Consider the following 25399-nt stretch of genomic DNA (forward strand, 5'->3'; position numbering starts at 1 on the left):
CACTGCAGCCTGGCCGCACCCCATTGGGGCTGGACGGATTCATAAAATAGCGCCGTCTTCACGGGAACATCAAGTCTATTTTAGCTGGGCTGTCACGATGTGTCAACGTCATGAATTGAGTTACTCGGCCCGATAAGGTTTCCAGATCTTATGTAGAACAGTGCTCACAGCAGAAGTTCCAAGACCAGGGCAATCTGCTTGATGTCTTGGGCCAGCACAAGATCTGTTGTTACCGCTGCAGTGTAGATAGTTTGCTCATGCCACGCCGTTAATCCTGACCCACGTCATCTGCCGGAACTCGATAGTCTCCGGCTTATCGGGCAGATGCAATCGTCATACGTGGGGCCTCTGGCTCTTTTGTGAAGCCTGAATCAGAAGATCTGCTGAGAAGATTGGCGGCTCCGAGATCCTCCAGGTCACACAAAGAAGCCAATCTCACCATGAGTCCTGCAGCGACACTGACACGGCTGACCGCCCTGCTCGGAGCAACAGCATCAACCACGGCTTGGCAGCTGCCCCGCAACAACCCCCCGCCAGAGGCACTGGGCTACTCTCACGGGAATGGGCAGCAGCACCCGCTGGCCTGGGCACCCGTCCGCGACGATGACATCGACATCGTGACGGGCTCGCAGTTCCACGGCCTCAAGACCTTCGCCAACCTGCCATACGTGAACTGCTTCTCAGACGAGGAGGCACAGCGCCAGGATGCCAAGTATGACATCGCCATCCTCGGCGCCCCGTTTGACACAGGCACGACCGGCCGGCCGGGGGCTCGATTCGGACCCCAGGGTATCAGGACCGGCAGCCAGCGCAAATGGCCAGGAGAGACGAGCGTCTACACCGGGGAGACCCCGCTGCAGTCATGGGCCAAGGTCGTGGACACGGGCGACGCGCAGATGACCTTTCTCGACAACACCGTCGCCCTGCGGCAGCTGGACAAGGCGCACAGGGTCATCTCCGGGCGGCGGGCGGCCAACGCGAGCGTGTCCTCGACGCCGCGCATCCTCACCCTGGGCGGCGACCACACGACGACGCTGAGCGCGCTGCGGTCGACCCACGGGCGCTGGGGCGACGTGTCGGTCATCCACTTCGACTCCCACATCGACACGTGGGACCCGGCCGTGCTGGGCGGCGGGCTGTCCGACTACGCGGGCGTCAACCACGGCACCTTCCTGCACATCGCGCACGAGGAGGGGCTCATCCGCAACACGTCGGTGCACGCGGGGATCCGCGCCCCTGTGGTGCGGCCCAAGGGCGACATCCGCAACGACGCCCGCTGCGGGTTCGACATCATCACCGCGCGCGCGATCGACAAGCTCGGCGCGGATGGGGTCGTCGCGCAGATCAGGGAGCGCGTCGGGGACTCGAACGTCTACATCAGCGTCGACATTGACGTCTTGGACCCGGCATATGCGCCCGCCACAGGGACGGCTGAGCCGGGCGGCTGGACGAGCCGTGAGCTTTTGACCATTCTCGATGGTCTGTCTGGGTTGAAGGTTATCGGCGCTGATGTTGTGGAGGTTGCCCCGGCCTACGATAATCCCGGGGAGACGACCGTGCTGGCTGCTGCTGAGGTCGGCTTGTCACTGCTTACGCTCATGGTGGACACGCCGGTGCAGTCCAAGGCGGATAAAGAGGCGTTGAAGCAGGTTGAAAATAAGGACTAGAGGGTCATCGTGTCTGAGGTAGTCACAGCTTAAGAACCTCGCCGTCCAATTCGCGAGAGTTGCATCGTGACACACGTGAACGATGAGCATCGAGCACTTGTATAGTCTCACACGGCTGAACTGAATCAGAAGTGCGGGGGTTGGGGGCAGATACCCAACGAATGATTTCGAGGCATACATCTGATCCGTGCTGATATGCTTGTTTTCGGCATTGTCCATGCGAGGCCACAAGTCAAAGGAGAATGAAAACCGTGAGAAGCCTGTGTGGAAGTACAGGAATATTTTCAATAAGCGAGGACGTAAGACCTTCGCAATGGCCTGAAATGCTGAAGTAACCCTTTCTGATATGAAGTTGCAGCAGGGAAATATCCCAAGGCGCTGCATGCCATCTGGCACCAATGTCGAGTGCACCCCGAGACCTTCCTTCTCAGGCTCTATCGGTTCTGAACGGGACCCGTTCCTCAAATGCCTGAAACACCCACGACCACCGGCCGATATCACGTGTCCAAGAGATTTGGCAAGCATGTGGCATCTTCTAGAAGTAGCCCAGCCCGCTCCAACCCAACACACCTTCCAGGTCGGCCCTCACCTCCTCGGATCCCGAGTATCCAACACGTCCCGCAATCTCCGCCCTCCTGCCGCTCGCAAGCTCCATCCACCTCGCCAGCACCGCGCCGTCGACAATGTTGCGGCCGCCTCCTGCGTCAACACCTGGCCCCATGCTGGCCTTCGTCTGCGTCGCCGACGGCGGCATGCGGTAAGCCTTGGGGTTGAGGCCCGCCGGGTGGGGCAGGGTGTTGATGAGCTGTGACATAAGTGATGAAAGGCGCCGATATGATGTTTCGGATACAGATGTAAGTGTGGCCAGGGAACCGGTGGGCGACGCGAAGAGGATAGTGTGAGGAGGGACGGTGTTCGCTGTGTTGCCGTTGGTGAGATGTCCATTCTCTTGCGGCTGCGAGTTGGCAAGAGGCACCCGTGGTAGCAGCAATGACTTGACAGGCAGGTGCGCTCCCACGTTGAATGATGTTCGGTGCAAAAGAAGATGGCCTTGAAGGGATTTTGGGTCTGTCATTTGGTCAGCAAATAATCAGCACACGAGGACGAAACAAAGACTTACGTTCAGGATCGAACTGGAAGATGTGGATATTCGCATCCACGTCGACAGCCAGGATGAAAAGATCCTTGCCGTCTGGCACAAATTCACAGTTCAAGACCTCCAACTTCGTATTGCTCTTGCCAAAGAGCATCATCTTGTATGGCTCTTCGGTGTAGCCTGTGAACCACACTCCCTTGAAGGCATCTGACATAGCCAGGAGGCCTGTGCTCGGTATCTCCTTGACGCTCGTGACGTAGTTGCTCATGTCCATGAAGGCAACTGGAAGTAGTGATCCGTCTTCCTTAAGGCCGCGCACTGTACACTTCTGGCCATGCACGACTAGGACAAACCCCTGAGTTCCCACGCCAGAGATAGCCGTGACACCGCCCCTAGGTATGTCTTCTTTGGCAACCAGCTTGAATTTCTTGTCTGTCTCTGGACGGCCGGGCTCAGGGATAACGGTGGCAACATCGTAGACATAGATTCGGCCGCGAATGGGGAGGTCCTCACCCCGAGAGATGGCGGTGCCGACGACGATTAGCTCACTCCGTTCGTGTGTTGTTTCGGAGATCTCCAAGTTCAGAGCTTTGACGCAGGTGACTATCTCGCACGGCTCCATCTCGACCTCGTCAATGACAGTCCAAGTATGCGGTGTGATGAGCTTCAAAGTGCCACGCTCAGCTACTGGCTTGAACGTGATCTTCTCCTTCATCCAAGTCGGGGCTTGTTGCGGATTGCTGTCCTCGTCTTTCGGGAGCTCGAATTCCTCTTCAGTATTGCATCCGATGGCGTACACCTCAGCGCGGGAGTTGAATGCTACTGAGTCTGTATCGGCCCCCAGAGGAACCTTCTGAAGTGACATACCTACCTCTGAGAATGTGCAGTCGGTAGGGAGCTGTGTGACACGGGACATGCCCTCGGAGTCCGCGTATATGAACCCCCTTTCGCAACCTTCGGTGTGAAAGGAGCTCAGAGTCCTGACGCCTGTGCCCTGAATGCCGATCACTTTCGGCGTCGATTTCGAAGACTTAATGATGAAGCTCGGTGAGGAGCCGGGAAGAAAGACAGTGCTATAGCCACCAACGTTATCTATCGCCCGCAGCGGCATCTTCCGAGGCTCGTCGGTGGTATCATCATCATCTGTCGGCTCTTCAATGCTCTTCGCAAAGGACTGATTGGTAACTTTTCGGATGAACAGTGAACTCGTGAGGTCGTTGGCATTGGATTTGGAATTTCGGTGTGGCTCGTAGATCGTGAGGTCGTCATTGGCATGGCGGAGCTGTAAATATAAGTCAGAGCAAGCTACACACGAGGGATGACCAGCCTGAACTCACTATGAGGTGGGGTGTCTTGGAAGTCGTGTCTCCTAAATCTGCCATTAGGATTTCGGTCACGGTCTCCTTCGCAGCGCCTCTCCGAACAACCCACTCAGGAGTCAGTATTGGAGGTATATAGCAAAGCCCCTCAGTGCTGTACACCGGCGCAGACAAATCCGGAAGAGCATATATCTAGGTGATGTTAGTCGTAAGCCTTCACAGCCAATAGCAGAATTTGGCAAATTACCTGGAAGGAGCCGGTCGAACTAAGCAAGAATGAAGATTCGTCTCTGTCCATTTTGCTGTAGTGGATCACCGAAAATTCCGGTGTTGTCGGCGTACAGGCAACCAGAAACCCATTTCGTCGATCGAAGCTTTCCCTCTGGCTTCTCCAGCTCCTCCAGCTCATCGTCAGAACTCATTTCTGCAACGAGTGCGCTCGAGTCGTCCCTGATGAGAAGAAGATATGGGTCACAGATGCTCGCACTCAGGACTCTAGGTTCGGCTCCAGTTTCTTCGTCCTCCATGGGGAGAATCATAGCCAACCCAAGATCTGAAAGAGGTTAACATAATTGTTCCAATTTGTCGAGTTTGTCCGCCAGGAGTCAGTATCTTACCTCCATCATAAATGCGGACTTCTGATTTCAAGACCTGTATGATCCGTCTATGATTTGCCATCATCCCAGCTTCGACAGTAAAACCTGCAGCCGGCTCGAATTCGGTACCAGTTAACGACTCAAAACCAGCGGCAGTCAGAGCGTAGACATCTGATGTCTCGTAGTTGTCTAGATCGACTTTTGCCACAATCATGAATCTGTCGTACTGTGCAGAGGGATCGTAGTCGTTTCCTACGGCTGCGCCGCCCTTCTCTGCTTGTAAGGACTTTGGCACAGGCTTTTGTGCATTCATAGTCCATACTCCCCGAGCTTCAGGGAACTCAAATCGACCGACGACCTTAGGCTGTATTTCGCGGTTCATTATTGCCAATGACCCAGCGCGGCCAGTGCCCACAGCTGCAACGAGTTGCAGGTCGCTCCGCACCCCGGACATGTTCTGCTCCTCTTCATCGTCGCTCGGGAATGATGCTTTTCCGTATGTGATGTCTCGGATTGGTGCAATACTCGTGAACTTGTCATGAATCCTGAAAACCACCTCGCCGCCTTTCGCTGCAGCAATGCCGTTTGCGGCCTGGGTAACTGCCGGAGTGTCCGCGTAAAGATCGTCTTCATCCTCGAAATCTTCCTCTTCCAGGTCTTCAAGGTCCACTGACGCGTCCTGAGGTCGTGGTTTTCTCCTTGAAGTCTGGCCCTGTTTGCGGGTCCAACCAAAAACAACCGAGTCTCCTTCTTCGCTGCCCGCAAAGATTGTGTTTCTGCCCAGGCGACTGAGGCAAGATACCCGATATGGAATGATGTTGCCCCCTGATTCAGGAGCGACGAGCTTGAGCAGGAGGCCAGACACTCTACGTCCGTCCACCTGGAAGTCCAGAGTCGCCAGGCGGCCATCAGACAGAACAAGAAGCATTTGCCCCGTCTCAGGTGAAATGAAATCAAGGGAGCATCCTTCGAGGCGCAAACCAAGACTGGACTGGTCGTTCAGAGTAAAATCTGTGCACTGCTTCGTGAAGGGGTTCACCCCCACCCCATTCGTTGCGCCTGACTGATCTATGTGGATCAGCTCGTTGGCCCCGACAAGGAGGGCACCACCAACGGGAGCGGGCACAGCAATGACCCTGAACAGATCTTGAGGCAGCCCACCGACGGACAAGATAGGGGTGTGGGACGCTTGTTGAATGTCTAGATTGAACACCATGAAGGAAAGATGATCCTTCCGGCCCACTGATGCTGAAGGAGCCAGCTTCGAGGATAAAATGCCAAAGGTTGGCTCTCTATACTCGTGCAGGAAGGCGAGATCAATAGGATGGATCAGGTTGGGATCGAGACGGGATGTTCGAAGGACAAATGACGGTGAATACGGGGTGTCTTCTATGTTGCTAATGCCATTTACAACCGCCGAGGGCAGGTCTTGTTTCACCGGTCTTGGGCCATCAAGTTCCTCATCCCAGTCATCCATTGCAATGTCTTCCTCATCAGCCTGTTTGAAAGGCAAGATGGCGAGGTTCCTGGAGCCAAACTTCAGGGCGGCGCACCTGCTCCCAGGATCAGCAGCCAGGAAGTTGACGCAGTCATTCAGCGGAGGTGCCCATGGGCTTCCTTGGAGGTCCTCCTGCTCATAGTAATGGATCGAAATGGTGGTCAGGTCGTGCCGCTCCGGGTCCCATTCCAGCAGACTCAGCTTGGCGTCTTTGAACTGGACCAGCAGCGCTTCGCCCCCTGACACGGTGTTCTTGGTCTTGATCCTCGCCAGCCCAGTGACAGTTCCAGACACAGAGACCTCTGCAACGAGAACGAGCTTGGTATTGTGGGCGCGATCGGCTTTCTGGAAGGCAGCATCGCCGCCGAGGAAGGAGGACTCGAGTCCCTCGTCATCGTTGATTCGACTATCGTAGTGGGTATTGGGCTTAGTCGAGTGAAGATTCGAGGCCTGAGGGACGTCGACTTCGGATGTGACGATCTTGGTCTCGAATATCTGGAGTACTGAAGCTTTTGCGACGACGAGATTGTTGCTTTGCGCCGAGAGTAAAGGGAGGGCGATGGAGTGGGAGACGGCCGTCGGCGGCGTCAGTTCTGAGTAGCACTGCATTGCGGCTCGCAACTTCTCATATTATATGAGAATCAGCTGGCGACGGCATGGGGGTCCGGATTGGTCCCAGGCTTCTAATATCTAGAAGTTGGTGATTGATGATGTTTGGCATCAAGTCTGGGCTCTTTCGAAACAAAAGTAAGATGCGACTCGAATATGCTCTCTTGGTGATGCGATTGGAAACAGCTGAGTTGCCTGCCGGGATCGCACTTGTGAATCTCTGCAGCTGAGCACCACCCCTGTGCTGGTGCCAGACGAGCTAGACGAGAAAGGGTCTTGGTGGCCCAAGCTCCCTGTTTCTGGTGGTGCAGTGACGTCTCCATGACCAGGGTGGGCAACGTAATAGAAGGGGGGAGCTTCCGAGCAACTGGCGCTGGAATGCTATAACTCGCATCATCAACACCACTCCTTTTGTCAACCTCTGTTTACTTTCCTATTCCCCTCCAAACACTCCATGTCTGATCCAAAGAACCACTCATCTGATTTCTCAAGGAACTAAGAAAACCATCACAACATGGCTTCTGCAGGCTACCTGCAGATCAGCCTGATCTGGGTCGCCTACGCGATCGCAGTCGTCCTCGCTCTCATCGCAGCCGTAATTACGACTCTTACCTGGCAGGCCCCTCGCGAACGATCCGTTATTGTCACCATCGTCGCCATCATCAGCATCACCTCCCTACTTGCGACCGTCCTGCTGCTGCCAGTCGATATTGCCCTGGTCTCCGCAACGACCTCGTCCTCACTCGGTGCGAAGAAGGACTGGGCCACCCCTGCGCGGGTCGAGAACATCCTATTCACTCTCAGGGTCGTCTACTACTCGCTGTACAGCTTTGATGCCCTACTATGTCTTCTGGTTATCCCTTTCTCATACTTTTGGTACGAGGAATACGACGAGGTCGAGGAGGAGGAGGGAACAAGAGGCGTTGGAGCTAAGCTCTGGGGCGCCTTTAAGTACACGCTGGGATTCATCGTGCTCGTGGTTATCCTTTTCCTCATCGGCTTCTTTGTCCCGGCCGCCGGCAGGAAGGAAGGCCGTCATCTGGACCTCGACTACTTCAAGAACCTATTGTCAGAGAACAATGGTGAGAAGGCATTGACATTTGGCCTTGGATTGTTGATAACACTCGGTACACTGATATACGTCTTGTACACTGGTGCCGGCCTGGCGCTTCTTCCAGTGTCTCTCATCAAATCTGCCCCCTCGATCTCGGCTCCACAGCTGTCGGAGACAACAGAATCACAGCTGGAGAGCAACAGGGAGCGACAGAGACAGCTGGAGTTGCGCAACACTGGCCGTCCAGATGGTCTGCCCCCGAAGGACCAGCGCGAGATGGATATCTTGATCCGGGAAGAGCAAACTTTGGTGCGCCGTCAAAGACTTGCTTCTGAGGCGCGTGGCGAAGGGCAGAGCTGGATCTACCGGGCTTGGCTCAAGACAGAGGCTGTCTTCCGTCCCCTCAAGCTCGTCGGTGGCATTCTGCTCTTGCTTCTCGCTGTATTGGTCTGGGTCTCCATGCTCATCACTGGTATTGACAAGGCTGCAAACTCTATTTGCAAAGCGCGATGTGGCTACATTCTGGGCCACATAAACGTCTTCCAACCCATCAACTGGCTCTTTGTTAAGACGGCCAACGCATTCCCTGTCGATTACATCCTGATGGCCCTCCTCATCTTGTTCTTCTTCAGCAGCTCAATCAGTGGCATCGCGGCAATTGGCATCCGCTTCCTCTGGATCCGCATCTTCCAAATCAAGAGGGGTCGAACCACGCCCCAAGCCCTGCTGATCGCTACCGTTATGTTGGCGCTCATCATCCTCGCCATTAATTACTCCATATTCGCCATGGTCGCACCCGAGTATTCCACATTTGGCACCCAGTTGTACTGCGACAACCCACCTCGCCACCCTGGTGAGCAGCCCGATTGCAGTGACCACAAGGAGCTCATCAAGCCTTGCTCAGAGCTCGACGACAGTCAGGCCTCTAAAGCAGTGTGCACGCCCTCGGTTATGTCGACATTCCTCAACCGTGTGACGCTCAACTGGCCTGTCTTTGGCGCCGTGGACTACTGGGCCCAATTTGCGTTCCTGGGTATCTTCCTCATTGTCTTCATCACGTCTCTCTTCCGAGCGCCCAAGCTGGATCTGGCGGAGATTGACGACGAGGCCGAGGCTGATGAGGAGGAAGGTCTGCTGGCAAGCACAGGCCGCCGCTTTGGCGCCACCTGGCAAGATATCACAGGCCGTTCCAGGGGTCAGGACTCCGGTGACAATAGGAATGGGGCGGGCGCTGGCTACGGAACCAACTAGCGACTTTTTCCTCAGCAGGCCGGGTTGGTATCTGCGGTCGTAGTAGTATTCGCGTCAGGCTCGTTCATCCTTGGAGCAGGAAGGCTAAATTGCATGATAAAATGGAAAACTACACACGGTATTGGCGAGCCGGCGCAAAAACGGAAGAAAATGATACGAAGGAATGGGTAACATGAAGGATGGCATTGACATCGATTGCTTGGTTTTGGAGGAGTCGCTTGCATTTTATTGTATTGTTTTATTGTATTAAGCGCGTTGGGGTGAAGACACGAGGAACACGTTTGCATATTGGTATACCTCAGTTTGTCGTTAGGGTGAGCACGTCGGGGCACGTGGTAATTACATGAATTCCTTCCTCAACCACGATCCTGCCTACAACATCCCGTCTGCAGGACACACTCAACATTGCCTCCCATCGAGATTCTCTCAGTCGCTTACCCCCTGCTTTAACTGCCGTGACACTGCTCCCCGTGCCGTGGTCCGAGAGCAGTGGTGTCTCGAAAATGCTTCGCCGTCTCTGAGCCTCAGCTACAACTCTTGCTCTGCATGCTCTGAACTTACCGCAAGACTACGCATACTGTACTGAGTCTAATGTCACAGAAATGGTGCATCTATCTTCTCTTCTCTTAGCAAGAACATGGCCTCGTATGCACCGGCTGAAGCCGTCGAGTCCACCATGGCACCACCTCGGCTGCTGGAATCCTGCGTCTGGCCCCTTTCGGTATCGAAGACCATTGGGAGTCAAACCTCTTACTTAGTATCCGAGCACAATCAGTGCTTTGGCAGCCGACAGCCGAGACAGTCAGAGACACTGTCATCGGGAAGAACTGGGTTTCAGTCTGTGCAACCCATCGATGCCAGTATACTCAAGGCTGTCAAGCCGCTTCACCAGCAGTAAACCAAAGGCATACTGGGCACGTTCTGGTGGTTGGAAATAATTACGTGAGATGTTGGAATGCTCAGGTCCTTTTGCACGGCTTTTCACACATGATCCAGAACGTGCCGTGGTACCCGGTCTACAAGTGATCGTTGCACCCATACATTTGCTTTCAGTATTCCAGTCCTGAGTAACATCTCGCTATACATCACCAACACAAAACTGTCATCTGCTCATCGGGGCCCCCATCTCCACCATTCCCGACAGCGTCTGTTTATTTACCAAGGTGAATCATGAAGCGCACTACCATCGTCGCCTGTGGCGGTGTTGGCAATAAAACTGCGGACTATTACCTTTGAGACACTTCTTTTGGGGTCGACTCTCAGGCTCAAGAGCATTTCTGCAGTCCTCAAATTTGGGTCGAATGGAATCGAAGGGGAGGAAGAAAACCACAAGCAATGAGGTGGTCATTAGAGGTCTCCAGGTGGCTCGAGGACAAGACTAGCCGCTATTTGTTGCCACTAATAGAGGTCAGAAAAGAGAGTGCTGTGAATAGTCGTCCACCTGCATTTCAAACGACGCATTCCATCACCTTCTTAAATGCAATAGAAACATTGATGCTCGTTCCTACTTCCTGCATTGACGTCTGGCATTTTTGTAATCTCATGGAAGGGTTTTCCTTTCAGTTGCTTATGAATGGGTATATCCACTTACGAGACTGCAAAATCGAATGATTCTTCAGGGACTACTTTCATAGGCTCACCTGATGGGTAGTGTGTCTAGGATCATTCAAGTAAGATAAACATTTTCATATTTGTACTCTCAAGCCTCATCCGTTAACAGACTGTCACTCTGTGTCCTATGGTCCGAAGAGTAGTGTTTTCTGAGAATAATAAGCCGCAAGCTTTGATCATGACCCAACCGCCCGCGGCACAGTAATGTAGCGAGCAGTGACTGGTACCTAACGCGTGCCAGCTCTTATCCCCGCACTTCGAAACAGAAGCTGGTCCAGGCAACTGCCCCTGACTTCAAACGCAATGAAAGAAACCACCGCGGACGTTGTCAGTGCGAATCCTAGAGATCGTACGTGCTATTACGCTTACTTCCTCTTTGAAAATGTAACTCCTCTTCTTCGAAAAGAGATAAATCATGCAACCAAGGTGCACTCCGAAGCGTTTCAGCAACCATGTGTCGATACAGACCTTCTTAAGGCACTCGATAATGTGCACCATCGACTCACAGAACACTGGGCAAAGGTCTTTCAGGAGCCCATCTCACGTGCCCTTCTCACACAGCAAATCTCTTTCTTCCAACGATTCCTGACCGACAGACTCCTCGAAGTCTACACGGGGAAGCCTTATCAGGTCGACCAGTGGCACTCAACTGAGCTACGGATTTTCCGCCAGCGCGATGATCTAGGGCAGATGTACCATGATTTCTTTACATGGCCGCTGGAGGAAATGATGCTTGACCAGGACCATGTTCAGGAGACACTCGTCACAGCGGCGGCAGAGCCACAAAGTGCGGACCGGGCCAAAGACATCCAGTGTTTGATCGCATGCTGCGACTGGCCGAGCTTGGCGAGAGCCTTGGTGAAGGATCGGGAGCTTGCCATCGGGCTCTTTGACGAAGAGCCTATCGACCCGGAATACTACAACGCCAACACGCGCAAGAAGGTCTTGCGAGGTATTGACAAGGTCAGGGACAAACACTTTGAAGACCTCTCGGACCCGGCCAAGTACACAATCAGCAAGTATGCCACGGGGTTGTCGCCTGCTCAATCATCCGCCGATGAGAAATTGGACCCCACGTCACTCGACGAGAAGACTGTTGTAATAACGACTCGTGAGACTTCTGAACCAACAACGAAAGCCGGCCAGCAGTCAAAGACCACTGCCAGGGACCTGGTCCATACGCTTCTGGGCGGCCTCGGAAGTGCAGGACTGGGACAGGGCCTGAGGTCCAGACTACACATCAACTCTCCCGGTAGCAGTGGAGGTGGCTGGGACGAGACAAGTCCGTTGGTGGATTCGAAGAAGGCGAAATAGGGGAGTGAATTTGGTCGATGGGATACCTGATAGCTTTGGGGTCGAACCAGGATCAATTAAATTTGGAGCCATCGACATGGTGGATGATACATTGAGTTCTGTTGACACACATAAAATAATTTCACTTGAGCTCAGGGACTGTCATAGAAGGCTGGGCAGAGCGAGGATCAGATGAAGCTGGCACAAACCCGAAGCCAGAGTTTGATTCCATGTAAGATGAGCCTCAAGTGCCGTTCTACGGAAATGCGACGACCGCCAGGAGCCAGTCTCGAGAGGCCCAGAAAGGGAGCAAACAGGATATGCGGCTACGTAGTCACGCAACCCATGACAAGGCATACGAGTGAGTACTCAGGCTCACACCCGCCTCGGGTCAAACTTTTCCCAGGCGTGCCCGCGCTCATCATACCCAGCCGACGGGCCAACATGCATCTCCTTCCAGCACCGCGCGCAGTAGACGTCCCCACCGCCGCCGTCGTCGTCACAGCCCAGGCACCGGATGGTCCCGTCCTCGAGGCAGACGATGCACCACGTCTTCTGGTCCGCGTCCGTGTAACCCGACCTTGCCACCAACCGCTTAGGCGCCGGCGTGTTGTCCTCGGGGCGGAAGGTCGGCGCCGAGGGCAGGCCCAGGGCGTCGGTGTGGATTATGGGAGCGCCGGCGCCCTTGAGGGCCGCCAGGCGCGCTGCTATCGAGGACTCGAAGGGGTCCCCGCCGCTGGGGACTGGTCCTGAGGTCGGAGCTGGGTCGACGAGTTCTGTGGGGACTGTTGGGAGGGAAAGGCCTGCCCCACCGTCGTTCTCGCCGTCATCGCCTCCTGATTGAGAGGGCTTTGGCGAGGCATCGTGCTCCTTGTTCCCAGCCGCATCCCACGGGACTGTCGGGAGTGTAAGCCCATGATCATCACCCTTCGATGCCGCAGCGCGCCCGCCCGCGCCCGCCGTAGCATCAGCCTCCGCGGGATCAGAAGCGGAGCCATCGAGCTCTAGCTCGTCCATGGCCCGTGAGATGACATTTTCCACTTCGCGCGACATGCCCTCGCCCTCGGAGTCATCGTCGTCGCTGCCCTCGTCCTTGGCCTTGGCTGCGTCGGGCTTACTCTCGGCAGGAATCGGAGGCTGTGCCCCTGGGTCCGCCTTGAGCTTGGCCAGCAGGTCCTCTACCCGTTTCGACGAGCCGCTCCCGCCTCCCCCGCCGTCCGGACCTGAGTCTTCGTCCTCATCGTCCTCCAGGTCGAGGGGCTGCAGGACGTCATCGAAGTAGTGATCATACTCGCCTGAGGACTGGCTACCTCCCTCAGCGGCCTCGTCGTCGCCACCAGATCGATGTCTACCGGCCTCATCCCCGTGAGAAGCCGATCCGGTGACCCCGGCAGATGTCGAAGGCGGTGGCTGTGCGAGTGCGGCAGGCGATGATGCGGTGTACGGCGGAGGGGGATCGCCGGACTCTGATGCTAGGCGGTCCCGCTTGTTCCTCAGGGACCGGAGCCGTTCCGTCAGGGCATCCTCCCTGGACAGGGGCTCGGCGGGCTGGATTCCGGCTGCGGGAATGCTCAGGGCGCTTTTCGTTCCAGGCAGCAGCAAGTCAGAGTCAGCCTGAGGCCGCCCGTGCGGAGAACGGTGTGGTGATGGCTAGGAGGGGGAGAAAACATGGACTGTTTGTTTACTTGGTAGAGCGATCAAGGTTGACACTCGTCGGCTTTAGTGCGTTCAGTCTGTCAAGGAGACTCCGGTCGCTGGAATGCGCCATTGGTCAAGCTCCGAGGAGGAAAGGGGCTGAGCGACTGTGCTCGAGTAAGCCGGCCCTGTCACGTACGATTTGGGAGGCGCGAAGGATTTGAGATGCTCCAACTCTGTGGTGGGTTAGATGTTGATCACTCGCGGGGTGACATTGAGGGTGGGAAGGAGGAGGTGGACGTGTTGAGGATGAAGTTGAGGTTGATGCACGCGGGCCTGGCAGTGAGTGCGGTGCCCTCGAGGGATGCTGGAGGAGTGGGAAGATGGTCGTTGGTTAGGCGGACCAGTTGTGCGACCCAGCCACGCGAGGATCTCCTGTGTCAGTGTGTGTATCTCCTGCAGTCTGACAGGCACCGACAGGCACTCGAGCACCGAGGCACAGCCTACGAAGCATTCCAGAATGTTTCGAGAATCTTGCACAGCCTCACCGTCTCATCCTTGCTGCCTTGCAACCGACCAAACAAATCTCACTCCACCCTCAGATCTTTTAGATAGTCTAGGTAGCGTACATACAGCACGGTGCAGCCTTTCCCCAGATCGGCGGGCGGAAGGCGAACTGCAGGCGAACTGGAGTCGGGACAGGCTCGCCCAGTGTGGCCAGACGGTCGGACACGCGGGCGTATGCTTGTTCCCTGAGCAGTGAGCAGCGGGCGGACTTCAGAAGTACAGTAGGGTTTTATGCTTCTTTGTATGCTTGCAGCCAACGAGTCCCCGTTGACCCAATTCCGTCGTCATTCAACGCCTCTCAGGGACACACAGGTCACCCATCTCGATGCGGACGATGATTGATCCAGGACGCCCTCTAACGGCCGGGTTTTCTTGCTTCCCAACGCAGCACAATGACGAGAGAAGCGAGTCGCCGCAAATTGAGTCCCAAAGCGGCCTCTGCGATGGCCGATCAGCCAGCGCGATGATGCAATAAGCAGCCTTGGCGAAGGCACCACACGATCCTGCCCGACCCTCTGCGGACCTGCTCGTTGGTGACAGCGCGGTGAGAGATGCGTGCTAGACCATTTAGGCTGTAGGCATGCACGGTACCTACCTAGGTAGGCATGCAAGTCAGACCAGCAAGGCCCTGCCATCAGGATCATGGTTAGGCTACCTGCGGTAGGTACGTGCCTGTGTGCATGGCGCAGTTGTCGCCATGGCGCTGGCTGCTAGCCCCAACCGGGCAGACTGGGGAGACCGGTGGTGGCCTCTGGCAATGAATGACATCGAGGAGATGGCACACTTGGTCTATGCGCCGAGGCGACGAGTATATGATGCCGGGATAACGCCACTTGCGACTCGGCGGTCCCTTCGGATGATTTTGTTTGATCTCACGGCTGACTGACCACTTGACCTCCATAATCGGCACTCTTGAAACACCCTTACTCTTGGTGTTGTTGCCCAGCCCATAACTCTTTGACTTGTCTTGACTGCCCCAAGACTCTAATCCTACAACCTTTTCTTGTGATCAATCACCCAACCAACCAAACAGCCGATTCTAACCCCCCCCCCCCAGACGTCGCACTGACATCTGCAATCGCTTCGCAATCTTCGTTTACCATTCATCGCACTCCTACTTTTGGATTTGCTTAACCTAACCACCCACGCGAAAGAGTCATGAGGATCGACTCCCTCATCGCAGTAGGCGCAGCCCTACAGACAGCCGTCTCGGCCGTTGCGATACCCGAAACCTCCGACCTCACATCATCGCTCGACGCCACGCCACAACACCAACAGCGCGACTTCGACGACTCGCTCTACACCGACCTATGGAAGCGTAGAGGCGGTGGTTCAGGTGGAAGGGGAGGTGGAAGTTCGGGATCGGGTTCATCAGGCAGCAGTTCGTCTTCAGGATCTGGCAGCGGCAGCTCCTCCTCTGGCTCTAGTTCCGGAAGCTCATCGTCGTCCGGCAAAACAGGTTCCTCGGGAAGTTCGTCCTCGTCTTCAGGCTCCTCGTCAGGCTCCTCAGGGTAAGCTAGCAAGCAAGATCCATTTCCGGCAGCCCCAGAGAAAGACCACCTTACTAACGCATCCATCTCCGCAGTGGCCGCGGCGCTGCCTCCTCGTCCTCCTCCACCGGCGGCAGAACAACGACCGGCTCGGGCGCGGCACCCGCGTACGGCGGCGGACGGTTCTACGGCGGCGGCACGACGGTCCCCTACCGCGCCGGCTCGCGCTCGACGGGCGGCATCGTCCCCTTCGTGCTGGTGGGCGGGCTCGCGGCCTACGCATTCTGGCCGGGCGTCTGGTACCACCCGCCCTACATGTACCCCTACGCGCACCCCTGGAACTACCACAACCAGTCCTCGAACCAGAACGAGACCAAGCCCGTGACCTGCGCCTGCGACCCCTACCAGGTCTGCGGCTGCGACGACAACGCGAACCAGACCTACATCGACAGCGTCGTCGGCAACGGCTCCTACAACTCCCTCAACCGCAGCCTCGTCGCCATCGGGGACGTCAACGGCACCGAGACCATCCTCATCAACGGCACCCTGCCCAACGGCACCACCGCCAGCGGCGGCACCGACTCGCCCAACGCGGCCGCCGGGCTGAGGCACCTGGCCCAGGCCGCCGGCTGGTGGCCCCTGGTCGCCACGGCCGCGGCCATGGCGTTCTTTGCTTAGTCCGACACTGTGTTTCCGGTTGCGGCTTTGCTCACCATAATATTCCCGCGTTGTACCTTGACAACTCTCTTCTGGGACAGAGCGGGACTGTCTATCTATTTTTGGGGTTTTGTTTGTAGCTTCTGACGAGAAAAGATTATGTGGCGCCAGGCGTTCAATCTTCCACCACGGCGCTGATACCCTGGAGACACGGAAGGTGCGGTTTTGTTCAACACCGGCGCTGTTCTGATAGTGGGTGGTAGCGATTCGATGAGATTCTGAATATCAAAACATATTGTTCACGGTTTTTGTCATGTGTATATAAACCCACGTGAAATGCGCGATGTCAGCAGTTCGAACTGTACGTCCCGAAGCTTGACATCGCGCCGAAGCCGACTCCGAAACGATATAGGACCACTGCTTTGACGACATCCATCTACCCAACGGTCTTGTTTACGCCATTTCCAATACGAGTGTTACAAACCTGGAGTCCTGCCAGCCGGAAGGCCCAATCCCACTGCGGGAGGCAATGTAACGTGATGTAATAGCCAATGCGCCCAAGGGGAGGACACTGGTTTAGAATACATTTGAGCCTCACCAGCGACAACGTTACCCGGAACGATGCACCACAAATGGATTGCCAGAGCCACTCCCGGGCCCATCCTGCTCCTCCACCGTCGACTTTGCCTCTCCGTGAGAGCACTCGCCACGGGACAATTATCCAGACCCGGCCCATCAAGCCGGCCATCGCTGCCCCCAGCGGGTGGGGGTCTCTTAACCACAACACGGCGCGTTGCCCGGCACGCCGCTCGAATGCGACGAGGCCCCCAGAAACGCCCAGTTACAGCAGGCTGAATCTCTATGATGTGCCCCAACCCCCTCTAGCCCACGGGGAGGCGAAGCGGTCACTCCTGAAATGCACAAGAGACGTGCAGGAATGCACCGCGCTCACTGCCTCCCATGACCTCGTGCAGCTGGAGGGGAGGAATTTCAGGGTGCCCCGATCACCAGGGGAGCCAATGCCGGGCTCAAAAGCAACACCACTGTCTCCGCTTTTTTCGTTCTCACCGTAAACTATGGGAGCCCGCCATCGACGACGGTCGGAGACCGAAGCACGCGGAGGGGGGGGGGGGTTAAGGCGGCCCCCCAAAGGCGGGCCACGCCTCCTTCGGCATCAAGCACCCTGGGTCAGAATCCTGCGAGGGCTGAGACCACAAAGCCTCCACGGTGAGGCACACACGACCCAAAATAGCTATCTTATGTTTCAACCAAAGGGATGGGGGAGCTGGGAGAGAAAATCGGTTGGCTCCTAGTAAAAGAAAAAGTAAAGAAAGGGAAGAGGAGGAAGTGGAGGGGAAGTAGAACAGCCTAGAAGGGCGGGTGTTGAAGAGACACGCTCGCTTCTGAAAGACAACAACAATAGAAGAACAAGACAAACAGGCAGACTAATACACCATGAACTAGGTCCTCGCCCAACCAGGCGAGATAGTCACATCACCCGAAACTATAAACAGCCTTGCATAAGCAGCACAGAGGACATTGATTGACAGCTGGTATTGTGTGCTTCACAGCTGTATTGCAGCACAACTTGAAGGTTTCTATATCACAACCAACCTGCGATCAGGTGCCCCCGCCAAATGTAAATGTGTAAGTAAATAAAAATATTCGCGTCATCTTCGTAAACGTCTCTGGGTATCGATATGTACACTATCCTCTGCCCCATAAAAGAGAAATGAAATTCCACAAACATGCTGACCAAAAGAAGACGAGAATACCAGCCTAACCAACAAGTCTGTTGCCCTGATAGCAGGTTTGGATGATAAGGCACATGTCGCAAATCCGCCGCGGCGCCTGCCCGGATTCCGGGGCAATCCCATGACGCGATGCCCGCATTCCCAAGAGATTCGCGTCATAGAGATGTAACACCGGGGCCAATGACATGGAAGGAAACTAAGTACAATCAATGCCCGGCCCCAACAATCAAAGTCCTGTCAACACTCCCGTTTTGAAACCGCATATTCAGCTCTGCTCTGGTAAACGCCAAGATGTAACCATGCGATGTTGTAGTCCACCAACGCCGAGCGATGAGCTCCGTGGAAAATTTTGCGCCTGAAACCGTCTTTTCGTGGCTCCTGTCTCATCTTCACCCGCCCTGGCATGCCATTTGTCCCTCTGTATTAGTATTTGTACTTGCAATCAGGCACCTTTTCGTGAAAGCCCCCAATCCGTCGACGTGGGACCGAGGTGCCAAACGAGAGAAAACCCTTCATGTGGGAACGCTGGAAGTGTCGATTCAGAAACCGGAATCGGCATCCGTTGAGGCCATAGACATAGGCGAGTACGGGGTTTGTCCATTCGGCGGATTAAGTAGAAGTTCCGTGATCTTGGGCGTCAGTTCACGGGCGCGGAAAGGCTTCGACACGACGTCGTCCTGTAAGAGGGGGCATTGCAGGTCAGCTTAGGTAATTGAGAACAAGACCTCCCGAAGCCCATAAAAGCTTATACATACCATCCCAGAGGCCCTCGCTTCCCCAATCTGCTCAGGCCTGACGTACGCCGTGACTGCTATGATCGGGATGCGTGCCGTGAGCACGCCCTGCTTCTCCAGTTCCCGGATCGTGCGCGCGCATGTCGTACCGTCCATGACAGGCATCTCGAGGTCCATGAGTATGATTGAGACATTGATGGTCTCCTCATCTTCTCTCAGACCCAAAGGTCCGTAGCCCTCGGCAATTCCAGCCTCGTAGTTCCAATGCCTTGAACGCTGGAGCTTCTGGATCGCTTCGCCACCATGATTCGCCAGGTGTGCCCTGAAGCCGGAGTTCCTCAGCAGGCGGCCCAGCACCTTCTGGTTGACCTGGTTATCCTCGACAACCAGAACATCTATAGTCCCATGATCGATTGTGGGTTGTATCGTGAGAAATTCAGCCCCCTCCTTATGGAGAGATGGGCTGGGCAGCTGCGGCTCAGCAGATTTGCGGCTCTTGATGTAGAAGGCGAATGTACTACCGACGCCTTTCTCACTGATGACGCCAATCTGACCGCCTTGTAGTTCTGTGAGCATCCGCGAGATGAAAAGACCAAGCCCAGATCCTCCATACTCGACGTGTGTTCTAGGCGAAGTCTGCCGGAATCGCTGGAACAGCATCGACCGCTCCTCATCTGTCAGACCAGGCCCAGTGTCCGCCACACAAACATGCAGGTTGAACTTCTCGCCAGTGCCCCAATCGGGCTTGTCCGTGATGTCTTGCTCAGTCTCCGGCCCCTCGTCGAAGAATTCGATACCACAAATTTGTGACTGGTACGCCTCCTTGGATGCTGCGAGGGTGATGATGATGGACCGTTCCTCTTGCTTCTGAATGAACTTGATCGCATTGGTGAGAAGATTGATGATGATCTGTTGTAGGCGGGCCGGATCAAGTCTTGCAAGCTCAATGCCCATGTCTCGGTACGACTGGTCGATGCGGAACTCGGCCTTGATATTGTTCGATGCCAACTCCGTGTCGAACATCTTGAGGCTCGTTTGTATGACTTCTACGGGACTAACAACAGTCGGCGTCACCTCTACCATCCTGGAATCGAGCCTCGACAGGGTCAAGACATCGTCGACGATTCTCTTCTGGTGATTCGAGCACAGCGATATGGTGTTGGCGGCTTCGAGACAGATATCAAGCATCTTGCTCAAGCGCTCGGCGATCTCGGGCTCGCTCTTGCGGTATGCTGCGATGCTGCCGATGATTTCGTCCGCGCACTGACACAAGGCGCTCAGTGGGTTGCGCATCTCGTGGCTCGTCATGTCGATGAAATTTTCTTGCTGCCGCTTGAGCTCCACTGCCTCTTCTCGGCGCTGGTTCTGGAATGCCTCTGCCCACTTCTGTTGAGAGATGTCCGTTATCACGCCAAAAATGGCTTTGACCATACCATCACTGTCTTTCTCGGGATATGCGCTCATCAAGGCCCATGTCTCGATGGGGTGGCCATTGAATTCGCGGCTTGCCTTGAAGCGGAGCTCCTGAACAATCGAGACCTTCTCATCGATCAACTTCCGCCATGCAGCCTTGACAGCCGGCCTGTCGCCAGGCAGTACGCTCTCCATCCATGTATTGATCGAGTTGATTGTCCGGGGATGCCTCGAGATCTCCCACCATGAGTCGTTGCAGAAGTTGATGTCTCCTTCTGCATTGGCAATGAAGATACCGACAGGAGCAAATTCCGCCATCCGAGTAAATTTGTACTCGCTCTCGACGGCCTCCTGTGTCCGCAGACGTAGCTGGATTGACAGTTGCTGGCGATCCAGCGCCGCGAGGCGCGCAGCCTGTTGGCCACGCTTGATTTCCTCTTCGAACAAAACGACAGACGCCATTGAAGTCGCCAGTTGTCGGGACAGCAGATTGATGAACAACCGATAGTCATCGTTGTACGGCCTCCGGGGGTTGATACCCATCACGACGAAACCAACAACGCTCTCGCCGGTTGTTGGATGCACAGGAAAAACGACGATGTTTCTGGAAGGATCGCCGAACCCTCGCCATTGTATGCCCTCAATGAGGCTCTGGGGTAGTGTTCCATCGTCCTTGGACAGGACAATAGGGACCGTTGGTTGTGCCATTGACCTCCTCATGTACGGCGCAAACCCTTCATCGCTGGTCCTCAGATCGATCGATGGCGTCGCAGCTGGGTGATCGGCGGATATTCCTATTGAGCCCTCAAGAAATATTTGCGGAGGATTGACCACGCTGCCGGAATGCATCGACGAGACCTCGCTTTCCGAGTCTTCGGTGACGGAGTAGATCAGGGCGAAGGGGATGTCCCACTCGTTATATTTCATACTTTCGTGAACCTGCCTCCAGAACTGTCGCACGTTGCGAGCATGCGATGTCTTCTCACCAATCTCGCGGAGCGTCAGCATCCTCCGCTCATTGACCTTGCGGCGAGTATTTTCGAACGCAGGATTGTATAGAGCCACCACGGATCCATCGCCGCCAAGCAGTGGGACGATAGACCAATTGAAGAAAGTCTCCTCCAGGAAGCCGTTTCGGTTTAAGAAGAGCCGATCATCATTTTTCATGGTGGCCTGCAGGTAAGAAGGTTAGTCGAAGAGTACCAAAACAGTGCCTGTCATATAACGGGACTTTTGGCAAAAGAATAGTCTCCAGCACCCTTGGTTTCGGGTTCCTGAACGTCTGGCAACATCACAGGGTCATGAAAATCCTGGCTCTGCGTCTCCTTCTCTTATGAGGTACAAGTCCTGAAGCATGCACAGTGTGTATCAGGGGTAAAACAAGGGAATGATCCCTACCTGGCCATGGTTCCATGCAGCGTCGAATACTGGCTTGATCTCGTCCCAGATTTCCGCCCAAGCCTCCATATAACCTTGGCCCATAAGCTTCGGGTGCTTGTTACCTGCCAAATCTAGATACGCCTCGTTGTAGATCGCCGTGTATTCCGCTCCCCAGTACATGGCAGCAGGGTGTGGACTGCCCATAATCATATTTGACATGGTTCGCAAATCTGCTGACCATCCTTCAATGGGTCCGAGAGGAGTGGCCTCCCAGTTCCTCGACCTGGCGAACTGTAAGTGTGGTTGCATGCCGCTTGTATCGACGATCCTGGTCCAGTCGAACGATGCCAGCTCGAGTGCAGCCAGTGGATCATCCAAGCCGTAGACATTATCTGTCAAAACAACGGGCGTGTCCGGCCTCATGTCCCTCAAGTCCCTGGGCTCTGAGTGTGCACGGCGTGAAGCAACCAAGCCCTGATCCGGCTCAGCATCACCAAAATAATCAAGGTCGCTGAGGGCTCTTTCTCGGCCAGGGGTCTGGGAATCCCGGCCAGGGGTCTGTCCTTGAGACCGCTGTTCGAGAATCGATGACGCGCGTGCGATAGGAGCCGGCGAGGTGGGCGTGATTGAGACCGCGGCACTGTTCCCGCTGACGAAGCGGAAACGGTTTCTCACGGTCGAGCATGTCCAACTGATCCCTCCGTATGACAGAGACGGTAAGCACACATCCATGGACCTCTTGTCCTTTACAAAGCTGACGGCCCATGCTTTGAACCGGGAGAAATCGACGCTGTCCTCTGGGCTTTTGGAGATTAGCTCGTTTACCCCAGTGGCCGCTCTCAGTGATGCATTCCGCCAGACTACTTTCAACGGGCCAGGGCCAAAATTTGACGAGTCCATCAAGTCGATAATGAAGGTTGGTCGTTCATCATTATCCAATAACTCAATCACGCCTACGCCTTGAAGATCCTGTACTTCTGGAGACATTAAGCGGCTGTCCAGGCCCCTGGAAGACGAATGACTCTCCGCGGACCCACCGCTGCCAGGAGTGCTCATGCTTTGACCTCTGGCAGGACTCGCAGAGCTGACGTGCCCCCTGGGAAGCCTGACGGTTCTGACGGTGCCTTGATCATCGCGCAGGCGATGTAGCATGGCAGCGGAGGGCTCCGAAGTGGAGAAGCTTGGTGGACGGCCCGTCATGTGCTTCGTGGACGAGTTAGAGAAGAATAATGGCGAGACACCGTTGGATAGGGGCAAGTCCTCGGGAGTTCGAGGAGGAGCAAGCTTGGGGAGGTCAAGACTGCCTGGTGGAAGTCGCCGCGGCTTCTTCGCTGCTGGGGTAACAAAAGCGTTGTCGAGATCGCCCTGGTCAACTGGTCGTTTTGTCGGACGCGGCTTCAAACGCGGGATCGCGAAGCCTTGGCTATCGGGCGGTTTCCAAGTTTGCGCCGGTTTACGAAAAGGAGGACCGGCCAAGGCAAAAGATGCTGAAGTAAGGCCTTTGACAGAGGAGGCAACACCATCAACGCCCGATTGATCACGAACGGCGGCAGCAGCAGTCAGACCATGTCGGCTGATGTCGAAACCACGCCCTGTGACCAGCTGGGCAGCAAGTCTAATAGCCTCGTCCGAGGGTTGGTGACAACTTCTGGTTGCACCCGTCGGTGGTTGGTGTGGATATGGGTGCGGAGGCGTGGCTAGAATGCCAGTCAAAGGCCCAGGGGGTATCGTGGATACGCTGGAGGTCGACAAGAAGGAGCCGGACAGGTGGTTATGTGGTGCAGAGGCGGGTGTCGAGGAAGAGGCAGAGGCAATAGGAGGCCGATCCGCCTGATTGTCGATAGTGAAAGCAGGTTTACGCAGCGAGGCTTTTGGATCCAGAGTCATGAAGGAAGAAGAAACCGAAGGCTGTCGAACCGACGTTTGTCAGTCAACGGCCCCCGTCTTCGTACACCGGATAAATTGGCAAGGGTAGGAGGAAAACAGCTAGCATAAGTATGGCATTGGAGGAGCGTAGCCGCAATGCAGCGGAAAAAGCAAGCAGGGAATGTTGGACAAGGCGTGGGTCGGCCAGTGGAGAAGGAGAAGAGATGCTGGGGAAGATCGAGATGCGGCCAGGGCCTGTGAAGAAGAGCCAGGGGTAGTATTTCGGGGGGGGGGTGTCTAGTGCAGGTCTCATACAGGACTCGGGATAGCTGGTATCCAGGCCATCCCCAGAGGAGCGAGGGCGAAGGCGGGATGTAGTCTAGAGGTGCTCGGGAAGGTCGAGTCGTCTTGGATGATGGATGATGGACTTGGCAACTTTCGCGGGAGCCAGCGCAAATGCTGTGCAGCCCCACGGGCGCTCGAGTCGCCCTGCGACGAACGCAAAGGCGGTTATGAGGCACCACGAGTGAACGGGCTTGCGAATATGGGTGGCCTCGGATGGGCGGCGACAAGGGATCGTCACCTAATCCTGGTTAGCTATAGTCCGTAGCGACGCGCCGGTGGGAAGAAGGCGTTTGGGTCCGAACGTCGCCCCCGTCGTCCCGCGCGCCCACCGGTCCACCCAAGCTGGCGGAAACAACCTGTACGGTCAGGTCGATGGGGATGACTCGGACGAGGAGATGGATCCGTGGACCTACTGCCAGAAGACCGAGGCAATCGGATGTATTTTGCAAACCACGGAGAGAATGGCTTGGGCTGGTGGGGGTGGGGGAGTGGACGGTATGCGACTGCCGCGTGGCTAGAGAGTGCGCGAGCAAGCAAGCAACCGAATCGGGAGTAGGAAGAGCCGTGAAGATAGACTGACAGGGCCAGATTGGGGTTAGATTGCAGAGTAGTCGAGGGCGATGACACGGCACGAGACGAGACGAGACTGCCGAGGAGGTGCTCAGGTGAACGCACGCTGGGCAGGGCGGACTGGCAGAACAGACTGGCAGACTGGACGGGCTACTGGGGAGCTGGGCAGTCGAGAAACAGACGCGCATTGATGAGCCGAGGGCTGGCGTGGCCGGCCTGGCTCTGGATGAGACGAGGTTCGGTAACGGTATGGTATGAATACGATCCAGCAGGGGTCTGAGATGGTCTCCCGCAATCTAGATCCCCGGGTGGTTGCTTAAGCCTGGGTATGGTCGTCGTCGGCCTGCACTGGTGGTGTGGATGGGTGGGTGAGCGGAGTGGAGCAGGCTGGACTGGACTGGTCGATTCTCGAAGGATTTATTATTATTGTGTGCGTGGTGAACGCAGCGCAGCGCCCCAGGAAAGACGACAGTGTGCGGTGAAGACTATTGTCATTTATGATTCTGTTGGAGGACCGAAAGGAGAAAGGAGAATAAAAGCATGTCTCGGAGCCAAGGATGCTGGTTGGTAGGCAGGGCGTGTAGCAGGGCGTTGTAGTGGATACTCGAGCCAGAGCCAAGTCGAGGTACGATCTGAGGAGGCCGGGAGGCCGGGTGGGATGGCGCTGGTGTGTTCGACCTGGGCGATCGTGATCGACCTGGCGGTCCTCAGACCTAGAGCCAAGCCCACCAGAGCCACGCTGCCTTCCTGGTGGGCTCCGTAGCATCATTTGCACAGCGATGAGTTGTGAGCATGAGCGGTACTATGAGCTTCGAGTGTGAGTGAGTGAGACTGACAGGAGTGAGAGAGTGAGAAAGGGTGGATCTCCAAACCCACAGTGATCTGCCCCCTTCCCCGTTCTCCGTACCTGCCTCGTACCGAATGACTTTCAACGTCGTAGTGGACAGTGCCTGCCCGTTGTCCGATCGTCCCTTCCCAAGTGCTTGGGTCCATG

General features: G+C 55.8%; 7 protein-coding genes across 7 annotated transcripts; 4 read left to right on the forward strand and 3 right to left on the reverse strand.

The window, feature by feature from the left end:
• Positions 1-440: 440 nt before the first annotated feature.
• Positions 441-1667, forward strand: INS49_002724 (uncharacterized protein; the record flags this gene model as incomplete). The annotated part of the gene is made up of 1 exon (XM_043163528.1): positions 441-1667. The coding sequence occupies one exon, from the start codon at positions 441-443 to the stop codon at positions 1665-1667; it is 1227 nt and encodes a 408-aa protein (XP_043032034.1).
• A 535-nt stretch (positions 1668-2202) lies between these two features.
• Positions 2203-6785, reverse strand: INS49_002725 (uncharacterized protein; the record flags this gene model as incomplete). The annotated part of the gene is made up of 5 exons (XM_043163529.1): positions 2203-2735; positions 2788-4045; positions 4101-4132; positions 4432-4635; positions 4700-6785. The coding sequence occupies 5 exons, from the start codon at positions 6783-6785 to the stop codon at positions 2203-2205; spliced, it is 4113 nt and encodes a 1370-aa protein (XP_043032035.1).
• Positions 6786-7299: 514 nt separating this feature from the next.
• Positions 7300-9090, forward strand: INS49_002726 (uncharacterized protein; the record flags this gene model as incomplete). The annotated part of the gene is made up of 1 exon (XM_043163530.1): positions 7300-9090. One exon carries the CDS (start codon positions 7300-7302, stop codon positions 9088-9090), a length of 1791 nt encoding a protein of 596 aa, XP_043032036.1.
• Positions 9091-11004: 1914 nt separating this feature from the next.
• INS49_002727 (uncharacterized protein) lies at positions 11005-12015 on the forward strand (the record flags this gene model as incomplete). Its single annotated transcript, XM_043163531.1, has 2 exons — positions 11005-11028; positions 11224-12015. The coding sequence occupies 2 exons, from the start codon at positions 11005-11007 to the stop codon at positions 12013-12015; spliced, it is 816 nt and encodes a 271-aa protein (XP_043032037.1).
• A 354-nt stretch (positions 12016-12369) lies between these two features.
• On the reverse strand, positions 12370-14878 carry INS49_002728 (uncharacterized protein; the record flags this gene model as incomplete). Its single annotated transcript, XM_043163532.1, has 3 exons — positions 12370-13553; positions 14263-14381; positions 14865-14878. 3 exons carry the CDS (start codon positions 14876-14878, stop codon positions 12370-12372), a joined length of 1317 nt encoding a protein of 438 aa, XP_043032038.1.
• A 476-nt stretch (positions 14879-15354) lies between these two features.
• On the forward strand, positions 15355-16364 carry INS49_002729 (uncharacterized protein; the record flags this gene model as incomplete). Its single annotated transcript, XM_043163533.1, has 2 exons — positions 15355-15707; positions 15782-16364. The coding sequence occupies 2 exons, from the start codon at positions 15355-15357 to the stop codon at positions 16362-16364; spliced, it is 936 nt and encodes a 311-aa protein (XP_043032039.1).
• A 2272-nt stretch (positions 16365-18636) lies between these two features.
• On the reverse strand, positions 18637-23511 carry INS49_002730 (uncharacterized protein; the record flags this gene model as incomplete). The annotated part of the gene is made up of 3 exons (XM_043163534.1): positions 18637-18774; positions 18853-21417; positions 21643-23511. 3 exons carry the CDS (start codon positions 23509-23511, stop codon positions 18637-18639), a joined length of 4572 nt encoding a protein of 1523 aa, XP_043032040.1.
• Positions 23512-25399: the final 1888 nt, after the last annotated feature.

Source organism: Diaporthe citri, assembly GCF_014595645.1.
Source record: "Diaporthe citri strain NFHF-8-4 chromosome Unknown scaffold_1, whole genome shotgun sequence".
In the NCBI taxonomy this organism is placed as follows: Eukaryota; Fungi; Ascomycota; class Sordariomycetes; order Diaporthales; family Diaporthaceae; genus Diaporthe; species Diaporthe citri.